At 37.6% G+C, this 17580-nt stretch overlaps 1 protein-coding gene across 4 annotated transcripts; it reads left to right on the forward strand.

Annotated features, from left to right (window-relative positions):
• Positions 1–1548: 1548 nt before the first annotated feature.
• LOC120901296 (apoptosis-stimulating of p53 protein 1-like) lies at positions 1549–13357 on the forward strand. Of its 4 annotated transcripts, none has more exons than XM_040309093.1 (9): positions 1564–1647; positions 1824–2136; positions 2210–2722; positions 2803–3050; positions 8804–10508; positions 10608–10690; positions 10840–11057; positions 12424–12626; positions 12704–13357. In XM_040309093.1, the coding sequence occupies exons 2-9, from the start codon at positions 2107–2109 to the stop codon at positions 12743–12745; spliced, it is 3042 nt and encodes a 1013-aa protein (XP_040165027.1). In that variant the 5' UTR covers positions 1564–1647; positions 1824–2106; the 3' UTR covers positions 12746–13357. The 4 variants fall into 4 exon arrangements, with proteins under 4 accessions (XP_040165029.1, XP_040165027.1, XP_040165026.1 ...); XM_040309092.1 differs by having other exon boundaries at positions 1570–1647; positions 1710–2136; XM_040309094.1 differs by having other exon boundaries at positions 1585–1647; positions 1975–2136.
• Positions 13358–17580: the final 4223 nt, after the last annotated feature.

Here is a 17580-nt window from a genome sequence, read left to right on the forward strand (position 1 = left end):
TGTTCGAGTCGGTTGTCGTGTTCGATTGGTGCCAGAGCGCAGCCTTACCTGGCGCTCTATCAGGAATCGAACAAGACATCGAATATGAAAAATGTATGGGATTTGACATGTTCGATTTGTTTTTTATCAAATCGAACATGTCAAATCTAATATATTTTTCATGTTCGATGTCGTGTTCGATTGCTGCTAGAGCGCTGCCTTACTTTTACCCAATTATCCGCAGTACGCGATTCCTCTAAATTTGACAACTCCATGTATTTTTGGAAAATATTTTAATTCTTTGAAATATTTCATTCTCTTTTTGAATTTTCTTAATGTTCTTAAAGCATTTTGCATTAAATTTGTGCAAAACATACCTGTTTTAAAACAAAAAACTTTAATGCAAAACTCTGTGGCGATATTTTTCAACCCTCGAATCAGTAGTGTAAACTATTTTTCCATAGGAATCCGCTATACAGTTTGTTCTTGAGTTACGCGGTTCTCGACTTACGCGGATTCGGAGATACGCGGTTTTCTAAATTTAACAGATCAAATGTCAAATCAGTACAATTTGCTTCAAGTTCGGTATGAATTGCATTTTTGCTAACAAATTGAAACCGCTTAAAAGCCAGAAATATTAGAATATTTCGCAGAAATTATATCAAATAAATGATAAAGTGTATAAAAGTACTACAAAAAATCGAAAAATCTGATGAATAAATAGTATTTTATTCAAAAAATGTGAAATTCGACATACGCGGATATTCGAGTTACCGCGAGGCCACATGAGGTGAAATATACAGCGAAATGAACTATTTGACAGGCGAAATATCTGACGGATAAAGCATCACAGCAACCAACTGATGTGCAATGTAAACAAATAACGTCCACAAAATCGTATTTAAATCCATTAAATAACTTCAATATCAAGTACTTCGTCAATTTTGAGTCAACAGTTCATAATTTCTTCAAATTAGGGAATGTTCTGCTTAAGAAGATATTATTTTCAATAGAATTTCGAAAGCGGATGTTGTGTCTCCCCCAACCCTTTAGCTGGACCTGTCAGATATTTCACCTGTCAAATAGTTCATTTCGCTGTATATTTCACCTCATGTAGCCGCGCGGTTACGCGGATTCGCCGGGAACACAGAAACCGCGTAACTCGGGAACAGACTACGCGAAAACTCGAGATACGCTATTGTGCTCGGTCCCGTACGATAGCGTATATCGGATAATGGCTATTCGTTTTATCAAAACATATGTCATTTCGCATAGCCAACCCTAAGCTATAAACGTGATTTCCATACAATTTCAGATTGCGCTAAGATTGCGCATAAATTTTCAAGATTATATGTCCGAGATATATATTTTTTTTTGACAGATAAATATATCAAAACGATCCGTTTGCTAGATAAATATGTGCGCAATCTTAGATTGCGCATCGTTTATTGATACGGTTACGCTGATATTCTAGTTAAGCGGATTCCTCGGGAATGCACCAACTGCGTAACTCGGGATCGGACTGTAGTACATTTCCTCACGGAACTGTCAAATTTAGAAAATCGCATATATTCGGAACTACCTGTACATAGCAGATCGAATATCAACTTACGATATACACAAAATGGCGTGTTGTCGTCATCTGTAATGAGAAAATCCTATGGAAAAGTAATTAGAGAAAATACAGTTAACTTATTTGTGTGAAAATCTAATAATTTAAATACTTGTAGAGTTTATGTTCGAAATCAATATTATCGATGTTTCGGGCATTCCAGTAGTGAAAATGGTGGTGTTTGTGAATGTACACGTCTAGAGCATTTCTTAGATATTGAAATATTTGGTAGTTTATAACAGGTTGAAGCATATCTGGATTCCACCAACATGTTGTGAAAAACTATTGTGCTGTTACGCGTGGAAATACGTGACCATTTATAATAGTCTTTTGTAAAACAGTGAAGTTGTACATTACTAGAGAGCTTCATTCTTCTTTACTAGCATAAAATTGTCTTGTGAAGTGAGCATTTCGTGTGTTTTATTACAATCGAGCACGAACGAGTTTCAATTGGTTTTATTACATGTAATTCAACACTAATCTTATTCTGAATTTTGTTAAATGTATATCATGGAATGAAGCAACCGAGTTATAGTGAAGATAATGTATGCGTATATTCATGGTATGCTTAATCTACACTTTGTTTTAGTAGTAATGGTAGATTTTTCTTCGTCCTAGATTCAGCTGCATGACCGAGCTGATCGACCGACTGCTGCAGAACTACGTTCAATGGCAATGCGTCAACAACATCAGATTGATACTCAGCACCAGATGCTTGCGGCAAAGGAACAACGTTTACGTTTCCTTAAATCACAGGAAACACGTAATGCTGTTTCGGTTGCTGAAGCTGAGCGTCTTCGTCGATTGCGCGAGCGTGTTGAAGCCCAGGAATCAAAATTGCGACGCCTCAGGGCTTTGAGGGGACAAGTAGATTTACAAAAAACCTATAACGTTACGCTGGGTAATGACCTTGACTCGATACGAGCGCTATTCAGTGAGAAGGAAAAGGAGCTTACTCTTGCAGTAGCTAAAGTTGAAGCGTTAACACGCCAGCTTGAAGAGCTACGACGTGATCGACGAGGTGTCGGTAATGGTACAAACGGCATTTCATACAGTCTTAATTCAAATCCCCACAACAATAATGCTACACCAGCGGCGAAAGAGTTGGAAAAATTGCGCTTGGAACTTGCTGTAAGATGAAATTAAAAGATAAACAATTACACCATGGATGGATTAATGTATTGAATAATCTTTTGTGGTATTTTTTACAGTATCGTAATCAATTATCCATGCAACAGAATGCCCGCTTAAATATGCAGAGAGAAACATTACAACAGCGCCAGATAGAACTACATTCGGTGGACAAACGTATTGTGGAATTGCAAAGCCGGATTAATAAAAAACGAATACTCAACGTACAAAACTACAATTTGAATGCAGGAAATGTTAGTCCAGGATCAGGACAAAATAATCACGGAAAAATAACCCCATCCAGTGTTAACCAACCGTTGCATTCGAGGTAATTTTATTAGAGCACATTTGCTATCTTTCTAGTTGTCTTAATTTAAAATAATTAATATCTGCTTAGATGTGATTATATCCAATAGTCGCCCGGAGTAGTCGAAATCCAGTCTTATTAAGACTGACTTATTCTAGCTGCCATCATTTATTGTTAAATGTTCGATAGTTTGATTGAAAAATTTCATAGTTATTGTGCACTCATCGTCATCCATCTACGAGCACAAGCAGAAATTGTAATTGCCGCGAAGAAATTGTTTTGTGAAAAACTTCTTTGCTTCTTTTGAATAATATGATATAGAAATTAATCAGTTACATTCTTATTTAAATGGCAAAACTCCAACTATAGGTTGTTCACGAGATACACAATTAACACTTTACTCGCTCTCATTTCTTCGCCAGACGCCGTAGCTATTGTTCTAAAAACTGCGCGTGTCGCCGGTTCGTTTTGATGGTGCTACGTTTTAATATTTTCTGTTGTGTTCTGTATGTTCTCATGTTATATTCTATTCTGAGTAATTTGGGCAGGTTTCAGATCTAACATTCTACTTTTACTATAGCGATACAAAATGCCGTTAAATAATTAAAAATTCATGATACAATAACCTGTGTGAAGCGAAAAACTGCATCACGCCACAGTGGGTGTGCTCGGCAGTCAAAGTGCTAATGATCGAGAAGAAACTGTGTTTCTCGAATTCCTGCGTAGGTCTAATTCCAACGTTTTAGCCAAAACATATCTTATTTTAGTGTAATTTTTCTTAACACTTTGAGCATCGGACCATTTTTGTTGATGTTTCCCTGGGAGCCAAGTACTTTTTGTTTACATATTTTTATGGCTATCATATATGATAGCCATGGCCCCCAGGGAAGTGTAATTGAATATAAAAATAAAATAATGATCTTTTATTTTGTTTGGTTTGTTTGACCATTAAATCAACAAATCAACCGTTTAATGTTATGTACAGATTTGTTTTCTACAGCATGCTTTACAGGGTTGCTCTAGCCAGCTCAACAGTGTATGCTTCATTTCCAATTTGTAAAATCCCAACTCAACATTGTCAAATGTTAGTCGAACGTACCAAAGCAATCAATGACGATCATTTGAGTTTCCATTGTTATTGTTAAAATGTATTTAACAGGATTGATTTGTTTGCTTATTATGTTGAGTTTGCTAGAAAAACCCCATATTGATATAAAGCGATCATGTAAACTAGTAGTATCCAACCTGTGGTCCGTGGACAACTTGCGGTCCTTGGCGTTAACAGAAGTGGTCCGAAATACAAGGTTTCTCTAGCCAGCTCAACATCGGAAATGAATAATTCAATCCCGTAAAATACAATTAAGCAATAAAAATGAAAACTTGAATGATCTGTCATTGGTTGCTTGGTACAGCGGAATTTGGGGCAAGTGTGCCACCAAGCATTTTATACAAAAAAAACTTAAGTTAAATGATCAATTGTGTATACAGTTGGTTGTATTCCAATGACTAGGTATACTTTGCCGAATTTCATAAACAGTCTTTCCCCGAGTTACGCGAATAACCCATTCCAGAGACATTCGCGTAACTCGGATTTTCGTGTATGTCGAATATCACGTTTTACAGACAAAATATACTTGATTAGTAATGTTTCTTTGATTGAGTTTAGTTATTTGATGCATTTTTTACTTATTTAATGCAATTCGTGAAATAACTTTGGTTATTTTTGTATTTTTAGTGATTTAAAACTTTTGGAAAAATTTCAAGTTATTTTTCATTTGACAATTGATGGAAAAAATTGTATTGATTTGACATATTAACTGTCAAAACTAAAAATTCGCGTATCTCGCCCATTCGCGTAATTGCCCATTGTTTTGAACTGTTTTATGTTGCGTTTCAAAATTTAGCAGAAAATTTTAGTTTTTTAATAAAACCAAATAAGCCCTAAAAATCATGGGAACAATCAACCGAGAAAATAGTTATACCACCGTAAAGCTGAGAAAACGTGAATTTTTTGTGGGGTTAGTTGAATAAAATTTTCATTTTGTCACTGAAAAATCCAATTTAAAAAAAAGATACTAATTTCGAGCCACCTCTGGTGCAAATGTGCCACCATATTTCATAGGGGTGTGATGGTCTCATGGTCTCATAGCATGTTTTTTATAACTAAATTTTAGTATCGCTTTTTGACAGGACGGGTGAAAACTTTTGCTCAAACAAGCTTTCTGAAGGCTTGACGAATACACAAAACACTCTTAAAATCTTCATTCACAAACAGAAGCGATAACATTTAGCCTTCGTAATTCATACACCTTGAGAGAAAGCCACCTGTATGTTATACCCACTTTGATAGCTGCTCGAAAACTGCTTTTGTTGTAGCGTGCTGTGGTATGGTGCGCTATTGCATATGAGCGCATTCCACCCGGGAAAAACAGACCAGTAACAAACCATATTGTGGTACAGTTGGTGGTCAAAAAGGGTTCATTGGTGACTAGTAGACATACTAGTGACAAGTAGGAATACATACTAGTGATGAGAATAGTTCCGAAAATTGAGGAACGGAACGAACCTGCCAATCTGGAGAAAATGAACGGAACGCGAAACGAAGGTTCAAGGGAACGCAGGATGACCTGCCATGGTTACGCTTTTTTCAGTTGCTCACTTTATATATGGTTAACTTGAAAGTATTCTTTGAATATTGTGTATTATAATTTTGGTGCAGTAATCACACAGTTTCAATGAAAACAAAGCTAAATAATAGTTTACTGAATGTGTAAAACTATTTTTCTACTAAAATATAAACGCTTAACTTAAGTAGCCCGCTATACAGTTCCTTTTTCATTAAAAGGTTAAAGCATTTTGTTGTTTTTGTTTTTACTAAAATTAATCATTATTCCCTTTTTATACTTCTAACTAAAGAAGTAAATCAGAAATCGGTTGCAACACAAATGAAATTTTGATGCAAAATCAAAAAGCTTACAAGTTTAATCGGGTTTTTAAATTTCGTATGGATAAATTACACTACACTGATTGAATTAATATTTCTTAATAGAAGCAGATAGCATCGAATAACTTTGGTTTATATGAAATACATAGACTGTTAAGATGTTTCTGTAGGTTTGACATTATACTGTACGGTCGACTACCGGTGTGAAAGTGTCCTGTAGTGCACTTTAATTGTCTATAAGAATAGCGCTGTTTCACGGGGCGATAAACGGCGTTAAATAAATTATTGCAGAAGGCTAAACGAGTCATGCACCCTAAATATTTAGTTGCACAAAGAAGATCTCAGGTAAAAATTCAAACGAGTTCATTGGAGATGCATGCGCAACGAAGCAGCTCAGCACCCAACATATAGCAATTCATTGACTACCACAATCCAGACCAAATAACGCACCTATACTGATAACATCCATATGGCAGAAGAGAAACATTTCATTCATTGCGCTTACCGCTAGTGCAGGATTGTCTCTTTAAAATTTGGCGATTAACTTCCCACCAATCACAAATCTCTATCCTTCTCTGGCTTCAAGGCTCAGGTGTTGTACCGTTATCTCTTTGACTGGCAGAGTATGGCTTGCGCTGTTATCGCTCACATAGACAGAATGTGTGTGTGTTCATACTAGAAAGAAGCAAAAGAGAAGAGAACGCCGTTCCTTACCGGAACGAAAAGAACGCTGAGAGGAACAGGTTCAGATTTTACCTGCTTTCTTTGTACGTACCAAATCGGCCCCTCGTATGAAAGAGAGCAGATGATCGTGGGTTCCAGACAGGATCGAAAAGAACGCTGAGAGAAACAGATTTAAATTGAACCGGCAAACCGGCTCATGAATACAAAGAGAGTAGAATGTCATGCGTTCTAGGCCGGATCGCAATAAGCACTGAGAGCAACCGGCCCAGCACAGATCGCCGAGAACGCTGAGAGCAGCCGGTTCAGATAGGATCGATAAGATCGTTGATAACAGTCGGTTCAGGTCGGATCGCAGCGCTTGGGTTAAAAATAAGGATCGCGGTCCGGATGCTTGCATGCTGGAACGGATCGCACCTGGCAGGTTCGGAACGCAACGCGCATCACTAATACATACACTAGTGCCACATACACTAGTTTTTATTCCAACATAAAAAATCAAATTATCTAAGAAATACGTTTATTTTAACCAGGTCTTGTCCCATTCGGGTGGCAATCTTGCCCAATCTTGTTCAATCTTGCAATCTTGTTCAAAAACAACGTATTTTTCGATCCTTTTTAAAACACTTCAAAAATAGTTTTGTTTGCACTTTTTTCAAGCGAAACTCATTAGTAAGTGAGGAAATAGATGTAAAATGGTTATGAGATTTAAATCGGCTTTTGATAAACACGTTTTAGTGAGTTATAACATTAAATGCTTAAGGTGGCACACTTCCCCTAAATTCCGCTACGCACGACATTCATTTGACAATGTTGAATAGGGATTTTATGGATTGGAAATGATGCTTACATTGTTGAGCCGGCTAGAGAAACACTGTAATCCGCACACTTTTTCGTATAGCTCTGATGTAAACAACATTTAGGTCATATTTTTAGAGTCGTATTTTTATTAGCATTTTTTTATTACCGGCTTGTATTATTCTGTTGCGATAAATAAACATATATTTCGTGTTTTAAGAGGATGCATAACCAATTTATGTATTTGATTGCAAACAAATAAAAAGCCAACACAGTTTGAGTTCCAAAAGTTCCAAACATTGGGCGCCCGTAAATTGAGACTATCAAACCTATCATATTGCGTTCGGCATTCAAGAAATTTCACTCGAACGTTAAGTTTGTTAATTTTGTTATCATTTGACATGTAACTTTTCCGCCGGCAGTTCCGAGTTGATGAAAAAAAGTTAAAGTTCAAAAAGCTTAAATTGGTATCATCGAGTAGGCAGATTCGAGTGATTTTCTCCCGACAGCTCATGCTGTCGGAAACACGCAAATTGAACCATAAAACGAATTGTGACCGCTGTCTACATTTGAAATTATATTCAACACAAGTCTAGTAACAATTTTATCGCTTACATATATTCCATTTGTAACCAAAATATGGAAATTGTTGATTTAAAAGAAGTGCTCAATCAGTTTGTTTACATTTACTCCGTTTACCGGTTGCTTCGACTAAATGTCAAGAACGCTAGAACAAGAGCAAAAAAGTTGACAAAACCTTCATCGATTCGAACGGCGAATATGATACCAGATTTTCTTCCGTTAGATTCTGGGGCTTCCGATGTATTCGGAAATTATTTAAGATCGTGTTGATCTTTCTCCAAAGATTCATAATAATACACCCTATCTGTTACACAAAATATTAGGATTCTAACTCAGTAATCCCTGGCTAGCATATATGATAGCTGAGCTGAGAATGATTTTCTGAAGAAAATATCGTTGCAGTGGAGCCAATATATTCCCGTTTAATTATATTCCCGCGAAATCATCATCTTTAGGAGATGGGTCCAATTTTACTTGGCCTGCATGCATCTTCATTGTTGAGCATGAATGATAAACCTCAGTAGTCGATTAGCAATTCTTCTGACTATATACAACCACAACATGTGCAGCAATTACAGCTACTAAATTTCCAGTAGGAACATGAAATGCAAAATAATTTCCCTTTTGATCGGATTTTAAAACTCATTCAAAAAAGGTTCAAAATTGTCATTTTCAGTCAGAATTATTAATAGCATTAATATTATACATCTGGGACACCCAGAGGAATATGGTATTATATTTGTAACTTTAAAATAATATTGTTTTACAGATCCTCGTCAACACACATCATCTCCTCGCATTCAAGAACTTTGAGTCGAGGAAATATCGTTGCAGTGGAACCGTTTAATCATATTCCCGCGAAATCATCATCCTTAGGAGATGGGTCCAATTTTACTTCGCCTGCATCTTCATTGTTGAGCATGAATGATAAACCTCAGCCGTCGATTAGCAATTCTTCTGACTATATACAACCACAACATGTGCAGCAATTACAGCTACAAAATTACCAGTGGGAACATGAAACTAGTGTGAAAACTATTGGTGGTGAGGAAGCTATGTTGTTAGCACCGGAAAGTGATGAAAAAAAACTCGCTGTTCGCCAACAGCAGCAGCACCAACAACAGCAATATCGATCATGCTTCGCAGAAAATCTCGGAAACGTTTCTGGAACGGGAACAGAAAATGGTACAATTACTGGGAAGGAAGTGCACCAAAACATGATATCTGATGATTTTGAAACAAAGAATAATTCCAATTCACAATCAAACTGCGATAACTCTAATGATTATGAATCAGATTTGGTCGTAAGTTTAGATAAAGGACAGTCAAAACATAGTAATATTGAAATAACAAGCGCAACTGGAAATAGTCAAGATAAACTAAAACATAATAACTTAAGCCAACCAAAAGCTAGCCACATTTTTTTGCAAAACATTCCTTTAGGAAATTTGGTGGTATCACCCAGAAAACCAATCAACAGTGTAGCACCTACGCTTGCTATGAAGCCTAGCTCATCTACGGTTGCCAGTTCTTACAATTTATGTGGAACAACGGGTGTAAAAATCACGAGAGTCACACGTAAAGTTCCAACATGTATTGAAAGTAACGTCATGACATTGAGTGAAGCTGATCCAGCAACAATTTCAACAAGCCCAAACAATAACAATCGACCAGCCCTTCCTCCTAAACCCAACAAAATTTCCGGTGTCAGCAATGCAGGAACAAATCCTTTGGTGGTATCGGGGAATAATAATGAAATAGAGGAATATGGTAACGAAATTAATGTAGCTTTTATTGAAGGATTAACAAACAATGAAATCGCTGCACCGGCGTCAGCCTCTTTTGATATTCCGGATTTAAGTTTGCAGGGGGCTATCAATAAACAGTCCACGGTAAATGATAAACTCCCAATTAAGGCAAAGCCCTTAACTATCCGGAAACATCCATTTTTAGAACAACCAAAGTTAAAGAACTTTACAAACTCTGTCAATCTCAACTGCAATGCTAATACAGCATTAAATAAGTTTCCAATTTCATCCGCAACGCAACAGATAATAAATAAACGAAAGGAGACAGCTACTGCTAATACTAGCGAGGTAAATGAGACTACACAATATAGTAACTGCGAAAGCGAATCTTTGCATAGTACAAAATATGTGTCAGATAATAATGAGTTTCATGCTGGTCGAGAACATCCAATAGAACGATTGAAAAAGCTAAAAAGTGGGAATTGTAACAGTACTGATGGAAATTCAGATAATGAAGTAACTAGAAGGAAGCGTAATTTCATCCTAATGGAACCAGATGTTCAAGGGAATGCTGCTGACATAGGGACCGATAACGGGAATGGTATTACATTAGGCGAAGGAAGTAAACATAAACTTTCACGGCGTGTAAGTTTCGATCCGTTGGCATTACTGTTGGATGCCAGTTTGGAAGGAGAACTGGAACTCGTCGAGAAAACTGCGATGCAGGTGAGTCAAACTAATGTAATAAGCTTAAACATTGTTATTTTATTTATAATTAAATAAATAATGCTCAATTTTCTAAACAACAATCTCTTATTGTTACAGGTAACAAATCCAAGTGCAGCAAATGATGAAGGTATTACAGCTTTGCACAATGCAATATGCGCGGGACATTTTGAAATAGTAAAGTAAGTAGTGATGCTAGTAGAATATGTTCTGCAGTCTTGTGATTGACTCACGTCAATTCATCAAAGTATCTCGCGGTCTTCAGTTCTAATGTAAACCCCTGTATTGTTCTTGCATGTAAAACCTTATTAATTGTTTCATTCTGTTGCAGATTTTTGGTAAATTTTGGATGCGACGTGAATGCACAGGATTCCGATGGGTGGACCCCTTTGCATTGTGCTGCCAGTTGCAATAATTTGCCCATGGTAAAGTTTCTGGTCGAGTCTGGCGCCTGTTTGTTTGCAGCAACTCTATCCGATCACGAAACTCCTGCCGAAAAATGCGAAGAGGATGAAGAAGGATTTGACGGTTGCTCAGAATATCTTTACAGTAGGTTGATTTTTGTCTAAAGACTGCTTATTTTAATTTATACAAATATAAAATATATTACAGTGTTTCTCAAGCCAGCTCAAAATTGTAACACTATTTTTCGAACACGTTAAACGATTGTCAACATCGTACATACAATTGGAATTGGAAAACCTAGTGTCACTAAATCGAAAAGAGTTTACGGATGTTGAGCTGGCTTGAGAAACCCTGTAAGAAAATATATCTAAATATATTTAAATTGATAAATATAAAAAAAAAAAAAAAATATATATATATATATATATATATATATATATATATATATATATATATATATTGCATATATATATATAACACTAGGTTTTGGACCCGCAAAATCCCAACTCGAATCTGGAAAATGTATTATGGATGACACGACAGCCAACATACATTTTCCATATTCGAGTTGGAATTTTACGCGTTCAAAACCTAGTGTTACCAAATCGAAAAGAGTTTAAGGATTCGAATTGTATGTACGATGTTGACAATCGTTTTACCTGTTCGAAAAATAGTGTTACGATGTTGAGCTGGCTTGAGAAACCCTGTTTTGATCTACTTGCTCGTCAAGGCGAGAATTTTGTTACTAATAATTGATCAATGCATTATTGTTGCCACGCGGAAGTCTTCCGTATGGTTGTGATGCATATACACCTTGTATACTTACACTTTTCTTGACCTGGAACCAATTATATTACTTTTCATACAAATTGTATGAAAAAGAGCCTACCGCATAACGAGTTAGGAACGGATTTAACTCGTTCTGAGGAGTTCCATTGTATATAGAACGCCGTGGAATGGAAAATGTATGTTGACTGTCTTGTCACCCATTATACACTTTCCAGAATCCAGTTGGGATTTTACATGTTCAAAACCTAGCGTTACCAAATTGAAAAGAGTTTACGGATTCGAATTGCATATATGATGTTAACAATCGCTGTGTTTGAAAATAATGTTACGATGTTGAGCTGGCTTGAGAAACCCTGTAAAAATATTCACTGATGGGTGGAGATTCATATGAATGAATCTCAAAAAAAAAAAAATCATGATATACAACACTAGTCGGTACAACTATAAAATGCACCACCGTTTGGGATCTTACATGCAAGTTTTTCCGAGGTTAAATCCTCAACAAGTAAAGAAGATCATCAACAATGTCTGAATTAAGTGGTCTGGTATTAAGTGAACATCAATCACAAGATGATAATATGGTGAGAATATGAGATGTCTGACATCTCTTGTTGCGTGCAAGAGCGTTACTTAATATCAGTTAAGCATAAAATTATACATGTACATGACACGTAAATTATCAACATTAGTAATTATAATGCATGTTGTTCGTTCTTCAAAGGTATACAGGAAAAGCTGGGTATATTGAACAATGGAGAGGTGTATGCTGTATTCTCTTACGAATCTCAGCAGCCTGATGAATTAAGCTTCTTTGTCAACGACACGCTGACTATCATCCGGAAAGGAGATGAAGCTGAACGAGAATGGTGGTGGGCTCGCAGCTCCTTGGGTAGCGAAGGTTACGTTCCGAGAAATTTACTTGGGGTAAGATAGCTCCGATTGCTGTTCGCGAACATAATGTTGTCCTAATAATTAATGTATCATTTACCTATTCGTTTTAGCTCCACCCGAGACTTACTCCATCATACAATGACGAAAACTAGGATTAAATTTTGTATGGTTCTACATAATATAATTTTACTGCTCAACTTGGTTAATGTATCATTCTCCGGTCACAAAGAGTCAAATATACAGCTAAACGAATTATTGACAGGTGCAGCAAATGGGTTGAAGGAGAAACAACATCTGCTTTCGATAATCTTTTTTTTTTATTCAGAAAGAACGGCTTCGGCCGTATTGCTAATCGATAATCATTCAAACAGTGTATCTTTTCAAGCGGAACATTCACCAAATGGAAGAATTAAAGATTATTGATTGAAACTTAATTAAATGCTCCATGTTAAAATTCTGCGATAGATTTTTTTGCAATTTCGTGAACGCCATTTGTTTTCTTTTCACATCAGCTGAATGCCGCGAAGCGTAACCTATCAGCTTTTCACCTGTTTAATATATCATTTCGCTGTGAATTTCACTTCGTGGCCGCACGGTCATGGTTATTATTGGAAAAAAGATAGGAAATATGTTTTCAAAATAGGCAGTCAATATAGCCAGTTTTCCAATTAGGTTTCGTTCCCCAGTGGAAGTGGGGACGATCGAAGTGATTGCAAAAACTAAGATACTATAAAATAATGGTTTCTGTGGATGTTTTTAGAAAATAGTATCTATTGTTCCCATTACTCAACAGTACTTTCAGGCCGATGCCAGACACATCAAAATACCATCGTAACGAAAAATTTTACAGATGAATTTTAGCCTCGTAACTTTTCTTAATGTTTTTTTTTTCGGTCGACCAATTTCGTTATACCTTTAGTGGCGCCTACTTTGTTTGTGGCCCCTACTTTTTTTTTAAGAGAATTCAAAAAAAGGAGCGGATACGTTTTACGATGCGGAAAGATGGATTTATTCACTTTTTCTGACAACGGTTGAAAGTCATGTAACGGTAGACTTGAGATCGACGCAAAAATTAAGTGTATGGCTCATACAAAAGCTGTATTAGTGGTGGTTGTTTGTACCATAATCAAGACGCGGAAGCGTGCTACTGTTATGTTCTTTCCAGCTATCAGAATAAAACACGTTGAGTTTGTTTGGAGCTTGGACGCTGAATCAAGCGTAGCGTAAGCTGCGCATTCCTTTAATTTGAATCTGACAGCATGTCAAGACTGTCCGCTATCGCTTAGGGCTTGGTACTTGTTTCGACGCAGCGTATCGCAACGCATTGCGTGACGCACGCTGGTATCTGTTCGCTGCGTTCTGCATGGATATGTCAACACATTTTAGCGGAATTTGGGGCAAGTGTGCCACCTGAAGCATTTAAAGTTATAACTCACTAAAACGTGTTATTCAAAAGCCGATTTCAATCTCATAACCATTTTACATCTATTTCCTCACTTATAAATGAATTTCGCTTGAAAAAAGTGCAAACAACATAGTTTTTGAAGCGTTTTAAAAAGGGTCCAAAAAGACGTTATTTTTTGGGCTATGGGGCAAGAGTGCCACTCGTATGGGGCAAGACGGCCACCTGGTTAAAATAACCGTATTTCTTACATAGTTGGAAATAATTACGTTTGTACCACTAGTGTATGTATTCCTACATGTCTTTGAGTCACCAATGAACCCCTTTTCATCACAAACTGTATCGCAATATGGGTTGTTGCTGGTCTGTTTTTCCGGAGTAGAATCCGCTCGTAAAAGCGGACCATACCACTGAACGCTACAACAATGTTTACATTTTTGACAGCTCGCGCCTATGAAAGATGGTGGCACACTTGCCCCAAATAGAGAATGTAGAGAATAAATGTAGAGAAAGGATTTTCGTAATTGCTGCAAAACAGGTGTGTGTGGGTTAGTATGCAATATGCAATAAAAAAGCGAAAACATGCTTTGCACTGTTTTGAGCAGAACTGGAAATGATTTTACAGTTGTAATTTAACATTATAATCACATCAGAACCTATAAATAAGAGGTATTATTGCTGTTTGTTGATGTTTTTCTTTGTAAAATGTGTTGACATATCGATGCAGAACGCAGCGAACAGATACCAGCGTGCGTCACGCAATGCGTTGCGATACGCTGCGTCGAAACAAGTACCAAGCCCTTAAACCGTGCACAATGATTTCGGATTATGGCAATATTGGTCATAATGTCATATCACTACCACTGTTTTTCTCGTTTTAGTTCGCTTTTTTGGGTCGGTAGATCTAGGTTGGGCGGGTTGGTGGTACAGTTGTTAACTCGTACGACTTAACAACATGCCCGTCATGGGTTCAAGCCCCGACTGGAACGTGCCCCATACGTAGGACTAACTGTCCTGCTATGGAAATAAATAAGTCATTGAAAGCCAAGCCCAAAAGTAGTACAAGCAGGCCTTGGCCGACAACGGTTGTTGTGCCAAAGCAGAAGAAGTTCTAGGTGTGTGTTCCAGATGGAACTCTATACGCTATACACCGTCTGGGGCAGACAAATTCAAACAAAACTGATATTTTTTATTGCAAACTAGTGCAAATCAACAAATTAACATGAATTCTTGTGAATTTTTCTCAGTTTTTTTTGTTTTCCAAGTTTTTGTTTGACAAGCGTTATTTTTCAGTTGTCATTTTGTTTTTGTATCGCCTTGCCTTCATGAAATGAATTGAAGTAATCGTTGTATGTAGGCAACTTCACCTGACCTCTTCGATAGAGTTTGGGAAACTGGAAATTGTACACTTAAGATGGACACATTTTTCAAATTTGGCCTGCTCACGATTGAGCACGTCGGTGTGACATGTCCCGGTCAACAATCATTCTTCAGGGTGCTCGGTCCTTGGCTGCAGCCTCCCATCCATGTAGACACCCGATCTCCGACAGCTATCGCTTCACCTGATCCTGCCATCGAGCACACTGTGCTCCCCTGCGCCTTATGCCGAACTGGGGATCGCTATCGAACACCTTCTTCGTGGGCTACCAGCCTTCGCCACCGTAAGGATGTTCGGTTCGCCGTACAGTACAGCAAGCTCGTGGTTCATCCTTCTCCTCCACGCTCCATGCTCGAACACACCGCCAAAGATGGTCCGGAGGATGCGTCGCTCAAACACTTCGCGACTCAAGCGAATCAATCAATGTGATTTGTCTCACATTTCGTGCGGGCTCGAAATCTTCTGGATATCAATAGTTGGTGAACCCCATAGTATGCACAATTTCCCTGCACAATGCGTCTCCGGATTTCGCAGCTGATGTCCTTGTTCGAGGTAACGACCCTCCCAAGACAGCAAACCTCCTGTACTACCTTGAGATTGTCGCCGTCAACTAATACACTGTTTCCCAGATGGTTTGATTCGCCGACAAGCAGGTACTTTGTCTTCGTCGCATTGATTCTCAATCCAATTTTTGCTGCTTCGCTTTGAGTCGGGTGTACGCCTCACACACCATCGCTGTGGTCCTGCCGAATATCAAGCATTAATTTATTATCTAGCATTTTTTAAACTTTTTTGATGCGACGACCAGCCTTCCTGCCTTCAAAGCCTTCCTGTACCACTAATAGGCTTGGCTATCAGTAACTTACACCTGTTCTCACTTTCCTCTGATTCTTTATCCGGTTGCTATGGATCGCAATCCATGAGATTGGATTGCAATCAACTACGTCTGAATCATTTGCAGCTACGTTTGGATCGTTTTCAGCAACGTTTGGATCGCTCTCAGCTACCTTTGGATTTTACGGTAGCTCGCGCAAATTTCGTTTTAGCGCACCGTTTATTTGGTGACCGCGGGACACATTTGCACCCCAAGGAAAGAACTAAACAAATAATGCATTCAATTGTAAAATCTTATCGTATTTTATGAAGCTGCTTACATCAACCATTCATACGTTTTTGATTATTAGACCAAGTTTTCCAAACAAACCAGCACAATGCCAAGTCATGTTGGCATTCAAAATGTATCGAAAATCATCTGCGTAACTCAATTCAATTTTCCATTGCCGTTTCGTGTGGGTGAGCCGGGTGTGTCCTATTCGAAACCGTGATATGATTCTCTGGCCAAGGCCACCACCAAGGTGTGATGGATGGTTTTTCCATGGTGGTGTTGTGGTCTTGATGGTTCTCAGGTAAGAGCGACCGCTGCTAACTCAATAACCATTTCAGCTATTGGTGATGATGGTTTTGCTAAGGCGAATGAAATCACGGTGTGGAAGAGTGTTATGACAGCAGGCCGGGTTATTACGTCCTGCACAGAAAACTTTTTTTACTGAACTTCAGTAAAATTTTACTGAAATTTTTTTAACTGAAGTTTCAGTAATCCTTTCAGTAAAAAGAATGTTTACTGAATCATTCAGTAATGTCCGGTGCTCACCAAAATGACAGCTCGTTTACTGAAATCCCAGTAAAGCCATTCTCATATTACTGATTTTTCAGTAGTTGGTAGCGATTAAAAAATGAAGAAATACTTCTTTTAAATTGAGTTTTTATTGATGCGCAGATATTGCCAGTCGCTCAGTTCATATTAATACATGTTTTGTGTTGTTTTATACAGTTTTTATACTGTATCTCACCGCCGCAAATGTAGATGGTTCAGTAAGCGCTTACAGACACCACGCAATTTCAGCAAGCACAGTGGATTGTAGCAAACATTTTACACACCAACACGGCTTCCAATTCTTTTAAATTAATCCCGTAAGCCGAAATATCACCTGAAATTTCACCAGGGCGCCTGTGAGCGCCTACAAAATCAACTTTTTGTACATCACGAGCAAGTAGGTACCGCATTGTTTTGTTTTGATGTTCTAACTGACAGGTCGATTTGACAAAATGAATTGCTGCATTTTCAGTAATTTGTTTTACTGATATCCAGTGAAACGACTAATTTGACACTTATTTTACTGATTTTCAGTAAAATGTGTATTACTGAA

Source organism: Anopheles arabiensis, chromosome 3, assembly GCF_016920715.1.
Source record: "Anopheles arabiensis isolate DONGOLA chromosome 3, AaraD3, whole genome shotgun sequence".
Classification (NCBI taxonomy): domain Eukaryota; kingdom Metazoa; phylum Arthropoda; class Insecta; order Diptera; family Culicidae; genus Anopheles; species Anopheles arabiensis.

Bases quoted from the DNA above. Each gene is read 5' to 3' on its own strand.
- LOC120901296 (XM_040309093.1), top strand. From the start codon at position 2,107: ATGAAGCAACCGAGTTATAGTGAAGATAAT. The intron at 2,723-2,802 runs GTAAGATGAAAT...TATTTTTTACAG, and splicing joins AATTGCGCTTGGAACTTGCT to TATCGTAATCAATTATCCAT. The intron at 11,058-12,423 runs GTAGGTTGATTT...CGTTCTTCAAAG, and splicing joins TTGCTCAGAATATCTTTACA to GTATACAGGAAAAGCTGGGT.